General features: G+C 40.4%; 1 protein-coding gene across 1 annotated transcript; it reads right to left on the bottom strand.

Moving 5' to 3' along the window:
• Window positions 1-4,783: 4,783 nt before the first annotated feature.
• LOC120543747 (adapter molecule crk-like) lies at window positions 4,784-10,990 on the bottom strand. The gene is made up of 3 exons (XM_039776967.1): window positions 10,417-10,990; window positions 7,991-8,595; window positions 4,784-5,291 (listed from the first exon to the last, which is right to left on the bottom strand). The coding sequence occupies exons 1-3, from the start codon at window positions 10,634-10,636 to the stop codon at window positions 5,157-5,159; spliced, it is 960 nt and encodes a 319-aa protein (XP_039632901.1). The 5' UTR covers window positions 10,637-10,990; the 3' UTR covers window positions 4,784-5,156.
• Between the last annotated feature and the right edge of the window lie 161 nt (window positions 10,991-11,151).

Genomic DNA, 11,151 nt, shown 5'->3' with positions numbered 1-11,151 from the left:
AATTTGGACCGAGAAAAACAAAAAGTTGCATAGTGGGCGGGAGAACAACACGAGGGTTAACTTATTAATACCTTAGTCACACTGCCCTCTTGTATTTTGGAACTACACCTCTAGAAGTAAGTAGCTATACATACTGTACAGTAAACAATGTAATGTGAATGCAGCAGAATTCAACCACATCAGGACCCAGAGACACATTTTAAATTAACCCAAGGCTGCAAATCACTATTCTTCCAATCCTTTAATTTCTGCATTTAACTACAACATATATAACTACAATTTTATAAATGGAATAACTTCACACCATATAGAGACAGCAATGTAAATCCCAAACTGATACTTTGTTATATTTTTATTGACTAGGTATATTAACACATTACATGCTACAGAAATTAAAAAAGGTAGGCCTACATTTTAACTTCAAATATATTTTCATAACATTTTGACACATTGTACAATCTCGTTAAAAAAATAGTTCTATTTTGGCTTGTTTCTGTCCTCTTTAAAGCAAGGGGTGAAATGGCACAAAAACAAAAATATATCACTGCAAAAAAAAAACTAAAAGAACAATTAAACATTTGGCATGATGATACTTGATGTGTTTTTTCTTGAGCTGTAGAGGAGATAAGGTGCACATTGTAGAATCATCAGTGGTATCGTATAAAACAGTTTTTAAGTATTCATTGGTCTTCAACTAACTGCTGTGGCACAGCTCAGTTACAATAATTTCATGACTATGAAATGAGAATATTTTCTCTAAAAGGCAACAATTAGTGAGAGTTCAGTGCTATTCATCTGAATGGAATACTCAATGAACACTTTGCATAAAGGCATTACAACAAATTACAAAAACCTTTAAAAAATAAGTGGTACCAGTACAGAATGACTGCAGGAAAATGTGGCCATGGCCACCATAAAAACATCTTCTTTTTTTATATCCAATAGATGTAAAATTATGTAAAATAACTACACTTGACAATGACATCGCATTTTCAGTTTAAAATTTGGTATTTTTGTGGGTTTGTCATTACAAATTATACAATAGATAATTTAAAATTCCTGAAACAATATGTGACATGCAGTGTTTTGATTTTTTTTAAAGGATTCTACTTCCTCAAAATTACTGACACATTTGCAGCAGTACACTTCCTAACTATTGCACTGTTGTCACTAACAGTCATTTAGTGTTGGTCACCGATATACCCACGTCTACAGGCACTGTGCTAGTAGTGAATTATGTAGTTTCACAGCTGACTTTTATCAGCTTAATTCAAATATTTCACCTTAACAAAGAAACATGGAATATGGGGACTTAAAACTATTGCATGTGTTTATTTATTTATTTATACAGGGCTGTAAATGAGCCACAGGTTTGGCTCAAAATTCTTAATAAACATATCAAGGTAATAAAAATATGGCATTAATGTAGCATACAAAAAATAATTTCCTTAAATTTGATCAATAACAATAAATGGAGGGCAATATTCACAATTAATAAACACATTGTAAACTCAGAACACATTTCAGGATATCTGGGGTCAGATGCATAAATGTCTGTGTATGTTAAAGAGAAACTGTGTGGTCATACAAATGCAGAAAAATGCAATTCATTCATTTAATTGAAATAAGTGTGCCTTTGATTACATATATAATATACAGTAGGTGTTTGGACTGCAAAAGTCATTCACTCTTTGTGAAATTGACTAGTAACCTAAAATTATGCTGTGCAGTAGATTTCAATTCTCAGCATATGTTTTATTTCTGCTTTACTATGTCACACTCAGCTTCTTTAAGAAAACCATACATGCTGTTTCGATGTATGTGCGAGATGTAGCCCCTCAGCATACAGCCTTTACTATAAATATGTTTGGGAAGTGACACATAAATGATTTTTGTGCATAGGCATCTTTCATACATCTGACCCATAGGGCTTTCATGAATGTGTGAATATGAAAGCACAAAATGTATTTATGTAAGCGCTGTGGAAACCATTTGTTGTGTGTTGTTCATTTTAACATCAAAAACAATTGTGCCTCAGGCTTCAGGCCAGTAAATTCCGACTCAAAACTCATTTTTTCCAATACAAAACATGAGGTAGAGAGGAAGTAGCTGAAGATCCTCCCTGGTGACTGACAAAAAACAAACTTCTATGTGCAGCTGGGATATGTCACTTCATATTGTGGTTTACCATTGTCAGCATGCAAGAAGCATCCATTGCATTTATGCATCATGGGGAAGTTGATACATATGAGCAAAAGGTACAATGCAATCACAGTTTGCTAGACCACATGAGTAATAAGACTATGACCACAGGATGATTTTTTCCCTTAAAAACCATGTTACTGTCACTGGTAACAGTAATCAGTCTGTTTACCACATTTTTGCAACCATTTATAAGCCCCCTAATTAGTGTTTAAAGGTCCCATGACATGGTGCTTTTTGGATGCTTTTATATAGGCCACAGCGATCCCCTAATACTGTATCTGAAGTCTCTTTCCCGAAAGTCAGCCTTGGTGCAGAATTACAGCCTCTCATTCAGCTCATTGTGGGACTGGCTCTAGTGCCAGTCCCACAATGAGCTTTCCTTAGTATGTGCCATTTCTGTGTCTGTAGCTTTAAATTATGAGGAGGAGAGAGGGGGGCGAAGTGGAGGGTGGGGGTGTGGCCTTGACCAACTGCCATGGTTCGCTTGTTTGCAAGCCATGATGTCTCTCTTTCTCATGGGCGGGCAAAACAGAGAAAGGGGAGGTAACCTTTCCCATTATGACCTCATAAGGAGAAGATTCCAGATCGGCCCATCTCACCTATCGCCATTTCTAGCCACTGGGGGACCATAGGCAGGCTGGGGGAACCTTAAAGTGATTTTTATCATGCCATGGGACCTTTAATGGTTACCCAGAGTAACAACAGGGGTGTTCGGAGGACATTGCAAGTTGGCTGCTTTTGAGAAAAAGATCTAATCTGAAACCGGATGTTGGAAAATTACATTTTACAGCAAAATTCCTACAGTAATAGACCATGACCAATAAACCATTTCATGGTTTATTTTCATATTGACATAATGATCAGTGTTTTAAAAAGCTTGATGTGTAATAATAGCAAGTGTATTCAATGTGTAAAAAGATGAGAAACAATAAAAAGATGTCAATCATGGCACAAGAAATGACAAATGTCTGTTTTACCAGTTAAACATAAAAATGCAACCGCATTTACTGTTTTAAAGTGGATTTGATCTCTAAAGCATCTCTGAATAACAATGTCATACAAACCCTGCTGGAAGACAAAAATAAAATCCCTAAACCTTTTTCATCTTATCTTCTAAACATCCTCAGGGCATCTCTCCTTCGTCCTTGAACGGGTGCTCATTTTGTTCTTCCACAATGCGGCATTTGAAGTCATCCATGTTGGTGCTGAATAGTGTATTAAACGAGGAACACAAAATAATAATAAGTGTACAGTCTGTGGTAACAAAAAGTAAAAAAAATAAAATAAAATGTATGAAAAAAATGTTTACAGTATTTAGCATGTAAAGTGTGTGTATATATAGTCAATCTATCAATATTTTCCACTTTTAGTAAAAAAAAAAGAAAAGAAAAAAAAAGAAAAAAAAAAGAAAAGAGGACTTGGGTTTGTAGTGTGGGATGTAATAAGTAGGTGAAGACATCTTCTCCACAAGACAGAGTCATCATGAAAAGTTTTTGCTCGTTTCACTCCGAGGTTCACAGTCTAGCGTTACAAAAAAACTCACTGATTCATGATTCTGTGAGAGAAGCCGAGGGTTTTGTCTCCTGTGCGCAATCAATCTTTTTCCCTTCTGTATGAATCAAATGTAGTGGGTGTGGATACACAGATAACACAGGAAGGGAAGAGTGGGTCGCCTCTGCAGCGTATTAGTTGTGCAGACTTCAATACTGAGCTGGAGGTGTGTAAACTAGGGTTCGACTGATATCGGTTACTGGTGGCCAATGCTGATCAATTTTAAAACTGACATTGTGCCAATATTTAAACTTGAAAATTGTAATTACTTTTCAACTGACCGGCTCTCCAAGCCTTTTATTCCATTCGAAACAGATTCAATTATGTTAGGGTTAGCTTCCATCAAGAAATGGCTCCAACACTAAACTAGCAAAAAGCTGTAAAAATTAAGTGATACGGACCGCCAGGAAACCCACTGATTGGACCGTTTTGGTGACCGCCATCCCGCATCATCAGCGCAGGGCAGCAAGTCATGGTAATAAACATTATTAGTTTAGAATGCAACTGGACCTTGTGTTATTAATAATGCCCAATAGGTAGAAAACAGGAAGAAAAAGAGGTGCCTTGTGCTGTAACATTACAGGGGCGGTGATTACTGTGTGGTCGCTACGTTTCATTCTGTTTAATGAAGAACTGCTAAAATACATAGAGTAGGGCCGAGACCCTAATCTTCCTGTTTGAACCGAACCGGTTAGGTGTGAAAGCCCCCTTAAAACAGAGCCTCAATTCTACACCTAATCGTCATACAAAAGTAAATAAAACGGCTCTGCAGTTATTAGAAGTTGTCCAATTATTTTCTCTTGACTCAGCTAGGCCAACCGGTTAACCAACCGGTTACCAACTGGTTAACCTCTGCTTGGGAGGGAGGGTGTTAGGCCCAACTGGTTAACCAACCGGTTAACCTCTGCTTCCAGTTGTGGATTAAAGCTAGGCTAACATGAAACTGATGATCAGTATCATCAATATGCGATTCTGGTTAAAGTGGGTTCCTTTAAAACGTAACATTAATAAATACTAAACCAAAACATGCTGCAATTCTGTAAAAATGTAATTCTTTCTGAATACAAGACATATTTAATTGCAAGTTTCGGAAAAGTAATTAAGAGGGAGCCAACAATGGCAGTGTGTAATGCTGACTTTAAAAAAAAAGAAAGAAGACAGAAGCTAATTTAGGGGAACCGATATCAGTCTGACCTAAGTGTAAACTTTTCAAAATGACAGTAGGCAATATCACCCAACACGTCTTGTGTTGGCAGGGCCAGTAGTGCCTGACCGGTTGAGGTCATAGGTTCATATACTGTGTGCTTGTATAAATCTTTTTTCTTTCTGAGCATGACAAAATGACCGAAAGGGAAGGGCTGTGCTGGACACTGTCGAGGTGATGGGAGCGCGTGCGTTTCTCAGCTCTCGTCATCGGGATGGTGCTGTTCCAACAGTCGAACGTGGGTGAAGGGAAAGTGGCCTCGTTTGCCCTTGCACTCACCCTCCCATTGGCCGTTCACGTTGATCTTGGTCACTTGTACCATGTCTCCCACCTGTAAAATGACAAAGAAATGATAAATGCAGGAGTGCAATACACACAGACCTCTCCGCTCTCTATTAACTGGCAGGGTCATGCAAGCTGAACATATCAAACTTAAAGGACAATGAACAAAATTAACCTAGGGGTTAATAATAGAGATGGTCCGATACCACTTTTTTGCTTCCCGATACCGATTCCGATACCTGAACTTGCGTATCGGCCGATACCGAGTACCGATCCGATACCAGCGTGTCATATATTTCATTATGTTTTAACATCTGTATACTACTATCTCTGTATGGATGTGATATGATTTCTTTCTTTGTCGTCGGTCTGGCTCAGGTTAAACTCTTTGTGAAACATGAACAAACGCAAACAAGGAATGCCCCAGAACTTTCTTTTATAGTTTTAATGAAAAAGAACATAAATAAACTACTTTAACGTAGATTTTCTTTAGGGCTTCATTACGTGGTATCGGATCGGTGCATAAACTCCAGTACTTCCCGATACCGATACCAGCGTTTTAGGCAGTATCGGAGCCGATACCGATACTGGTATCGGTATCGGAACATCTCTAGTTAATAACATGTGTACCGAGAGTTGACCGTTCTCTGGGATATGTTTTCAGGCTAATCGAAAGGGTCTCTAGCTTGAAACGAGCGCAAACCGGTGGGGGGGGGGATCCTTGACCAACTGCCACTTTGAAAGCCATGATGTCTCTTTCTCATGGGTGGGCCAAATTCTCTGGGCGGGCAAAGCAGAGAAAGGGGAGGTAACTTTGCTCCTTATGACCTCATAAGGAGAAGATTCCAGATCGGCCCATCTGAGCTTTCATTTTCTCAAAGGCAGAGCAGGATACCCAGGGCTCGGTTTACACCTATCACCATTTCTAGCCACTGGGGGACCATAAGCAGGCTGGGGGGACGCATATTAATGTTAAAAAAAACCTCAAAGTGACATTTTCATGCCATGGGACCTTTAAATATCAGCCGCTTAAGCCTGATAATCAAACTAAATTGCAATTTGTTATATGATTAATTCAGCCTGACATGGTGTTCATGGCAGCCAATTTTTGTTTGGGGGGGGAGAGTAATTTTTTTGCCCTAATCATTTAGTTTTGAGTGACACATCCAACCCAACAACGTTGTGTACAGAAGCAACAGAAGCTGTGGTACAGGTTGCTAGAAGAATTTCACATTTTTTCATCACAACCAAAGAAACCTGCAGATTTAGGAGTTGTAAATTGACTTACATCTGTCCAGCTGCGTCACCGTTTTTGCAGCCATTCTTTGGTCGCTATGTTTCATGGATAAAGCTAAGTAATGGTGCATTGAATTGCTGAACAAATCAAGTATAAAAAGGGGTTCATTTAGATGGCCGGAGGAGGCTACAGCAGCTTTAGCCCAGACAACAATATTTAATTCTCCTTCAAAATCCCATGTCAGTCAAGTCCTGATTGCAGTGACCATTTGACATGGGTTGGTGTTCCGTCTGATGTAGTAGTTCATTGTGAATTGAAAGGTTAGAAACTAAAAACCGATGAGGTAGATGTAAATAACAGCAAGTCGATGAAACTCACAGAATGTTTTAATTCCAGGTTATCAACGGTTTTGCAGACAACACACTTTAAGCAGGATTTAATTTCAAAATAACACTGCCTGTTGTAAATGACGATTTAATTGCTAGGCCTTAGCCTATCTACGGGGAGAGCATTTTGTACAGTACTGTGAATCCTGACTGCTCTCAGTGTTTCCCACGCGTCTATACTTTGGCAGGCTGCGCAAATATATTGTGACCTACAGTATTTTAACAGTGGCAGAGTATCCTAAACAGTGTAATGCCATCTGGTCTGCTCTGTCTCACACATACAGAATTCCACTCGTTATTGCAAACAGTGGCGTCTGTGCTTCTTGCGAAGCCTCAAACAGCTGAGGAATTTAAGAGCTTGCTGTGTTGAAAGTTGGTACCACGTGTGTAGATTGATTAGTTATTTTAGCTGTCAAATTATTTTTTTTACTGAATTCAGCTTTAGCTTCTGAATCTACTCTTCTGCGGCTATCCCTCAGTTTACTACCGACCCACTGTACGTATTGCTGGGAGGTCACATGCTGGAATGACTTCATGATGGCTAATGACAAGCCGCCTTTGGCCACTCACAAGAACGTGCATAAACATCTTCATTCTTAAACAGCTGTAATCCAGCCTTTGAGTTGTGTTAGCAGCTTAGGCTCATTAACCATCAGCTTGTTGACAGCGAGCTGGTCACAGTAAATGGTGTGTGTGTGTGTTGTGGTGACATTGTTAGGCTACCAGATCATGTCAAACTGTCAATATTAACCTCCACTCTTTTGTGTCGTTTTGCGTTTTGTTTATTAGTCTGAGGGAACCTTGTTTATTTGACTATTTTCACTGGGTTCCCGTGGTAATGAATGTACAATGTAACACTCACATTAATCCAATGGGCCATAAAGAGATGTGTACATAAAGAGATGCCATTGTAAAGGAGCTGTGTCTGTCTCTCTCTATAGTGACATCTCCACTGTAAGTGTATTCATGTGCGCTGTCAGCTTGCATCTGTAAAGATACTTTGTGTGTATGCGCACATGCATGAGTGAGCCATTAACAAATCGGGACAAACCGAGAGGAAAAAAGAGGTTAACAGTGAATAGAAGGACAGCCTTGGAGAAAAAGAATGGTGGGTGGAATTGCTACCTCCAGAGCGAGTGCCGTCTTGTCGTAGGCGTTGGGCACCCTCTTCTGAATGGCTCGAGCATAGACGGGCCCATTCTGTAAGTTAGGGAGCTGGGCATTGGCCACAGGCTGAGCGTACTGGCCTGGGTCCCCCAGAGGATTTGCCTGAGGGCTCCCTGTTCCGTCTGTGCTGCCCCCTAGCCCTCCAACTTGCCCCCCCTGTCCAGTCCCCACAACAGGGGGACCCAGGCCGGCAGCGGTGGGCGAGGCAGGTCGGTACTTCTCCACGTAGGGCACAGGGATCATCCCGGCTCGGCCCTCCTGGTTAGCAGCGTTCCACCACTGCTCCTCGGGCTTTTCCAGCACACGCAGGATATCACCTTTGCGGAAGGGGAGGTCCTCCTCATCGTTGCCAGGGAAGTCAAATAGCGCCCGTACAAACTCCGCCTCCTCGGGCTGCGGCGGGACGCCAACAGAGGGGGAGCTGATGAATCCTGTGTTGTTAGCCTTGTTTACGGGCTCTATGAGTGTGGTCGTGTCCAGGTAGTGGATCTTATAAAACTCCAACAGAGCCGGCAGCGCTTCAAACTCCTGATCCCCTATCCGAAAACGAGGAGGAGCAATACCTGGCAGAGGAATGGCGACTATGTTAGTTTGTTGAAGGTAAAACATGACAGAAAACAAACAAATCAACAATTACATTAACACCAATCTTCTTCAATCAAAAAAGGGCCACAATTACTGGCAGCACTGACAGGCTTGCACACAGCACACAACAGGATTAATTATTCACTGAAAAGTCCAACAATATCCTATAGAGTGCTTTGTTTAGGGAGACTATTAGATTAAGGGGATGATAAGGCCCCAGAAATTAGTCCCAACTGGGGCTAATGTAATTTATATCACCATATAGTAAATCTTCTGGAAATTCAAATGAGAAACCATTTATAAACACAACAACTTGAATGGCTGGTTTGGGGTAATCCAGTGGTTTAAGTATATGATAAACCAAGTTAATTCTTCTCATTAATACAAAAATCTTGTACATCCAATACTGCCATAAAGCAATCCTGCTTACTGATTTGCAACATTGAGAGAACATAGCAAAACCATTTACAGGTTGACAAATCTATACAATAGTATCACCCAATCATATCAAAAATTGTAACCAAATGGAGTGGCATTATTCCATATCATTTTGAGACATGTTTTACATTTTTTTTAGCGTAAACAATAGATATTTTTAGCCAATAATTCAAATTTGATTTGAGTCAGTTGGAGTGACGGTGGCAGGCATAGCCTCTTGCAAATAGCTAGTTATTTTAAATGTCACTGGGGTGCACATCATACTGCTTTTTTCTGTTTAAATTTTGGCACCATAGTTTATTCTAGTTTAAATAACAGAACCCAAAACTTGGTACTGTCCCTACCCATAATGATAATGGCCCACTATTAAGAATTTACTATAGGAAGATAAAAAAAATGACCCAGTGCTAAGGAAGCCCAGAAAGGAGAAGGATTGAACACCAGCCATAAGCACGTACAAGCACAGCGGTAGACCTGCAAGCAGGGCTATGTATGCGCAACAGGGCAGGATCCCAGACATTCCAGAAACACCAATCTGGCCAGTCATCATCCAGTTGTGACAGGCCAGTCTGTCCAGTTCCATTCAATCCCTGTAGCAGCAGCAGCCTAGCTCACCACACTACCGCTAGGCTACAGTCCTGCTGCCTACACTAGGACAAAACACCGCCTCAACCCCAAGTCATGAAAAAGTAATAAATGATAAAGTAAAAGTCTGATTGGTTGTTGATAGCTAGCTAGCTAATCGTTAAAGTAACACCAAACTCCATTTAAAAATTAACAAATTGAATGCTACGCTGCAAATACAGAAAGTAACTTAGCTAGCTAGATGCTTTTTACATCTTTACACGTTTCTTTTGATTTCCTTTAAATGTTTAGGTTCAACTGTTACATCGGATACACGATGATATGCCTCAATGAAGCAACCCATATATATATTTTCAGTCAAATTTCAGACCGGCTCTTCTATTCTACCCACATTAGCTAGCTAGGTAGTTAGCTAACGCTAACGTTAGACCGCGGTGGGCGGTAGCAGCAGTGTTACCACATGTAAACGTTTTCATTTTGAAATGAAGTGAATATTATTATATTATATGAATGCCGACTTTGAGAGTACCTCCCAAAAACACAAACTCATTTAACTTCTGTGATAAAGGGCAGGGATATCTGCAGATTTCCTAAGATTAAGTTAAATTAGTCAATTCATAAAGGGCGTTTGGAGTGGCTTCACGAGAGAGGGAACTTGAGCTAAATCAAAGCAACCAAGAATTAAAATGAAAATACACGCTAACGTTAGTATCTGGTAAACATGTGTAACGTTAGCAGTCAAATGCCTAGCTAGGTGACAAACAATTCAACGTTACCTGAGCCAGATTGCCGGTTGTTACTGATGCTGTTGATTATATAATGGGACACTTTGGAGTTCTCTGATACGGACAGCACGTAGTCACCAGGGCTGGTAATTGAGTCTCTCACCAAGAAAACGCCATGTCTCTGTCCCTGTAAAAGAGAAACTGCCTCCTGACGGCTTAGCTTTCCCCAGTACCAGCTAGCACGGTCTTCGGCATCAAAATTACCGGCCATGGCTGTGAAATCCTGTCCGAGGCTTGAGGCCTTTCCCCTTCGCCTCTCCCTATCCGCAACTCATACAAAACTTTGGTAGACTAACGCCTCCCCTGAAAAAAAACTGTATAATACCCCAATTTTTGCAACTTCCACTAGTACTATTAATACGTTTAAGTTGACGGAACTTCTGTTGCACCACAAAACCTAACAATCAACAGGTTAAACGTTAAAATGACAAACTATTAAATGCAAAACTAATGTGCAACAAGAAACTCCGGGACTGAAATGGCGGATCTAGGGAAAAGTTGACCTCATCTACCGGAAGGGATGCCTGGTCAATGGGAAGCGCTGCGCTGCATTCACGCTGCTTAAAAAACACTGTAGATACGACTTACCTACTCTGCCACTTCTTCTCTGCAAATATTTAAATGCTAGCTAAGGAATGCTTTACAACAACGCGGCCGCTTAACGCAACCACTTGATTTGCTCTCAGTTAATGTTCCAACTACTTTGAAGCCGTAAACGCACCATAA

The sequence above is a fragment of the Perca fluviatilis genome, chromosome 16, assembly GCF_010015445.1.
Source record: "Perca fluviatilis chromosome 16, GENO_Pfluv_1.0, whole genome shotgun sequence".
Taxonomy (NCBI): Eukaryota; Metazoa; Chordata; class Actinopteri; order Perciformes; family Percidae; genus Perca; species Perca fluviatilis.
Note: the sequence above shows the minus strand (reverse complement) of the source record. Positions and strands in the feature narration are given on the sequence as shown.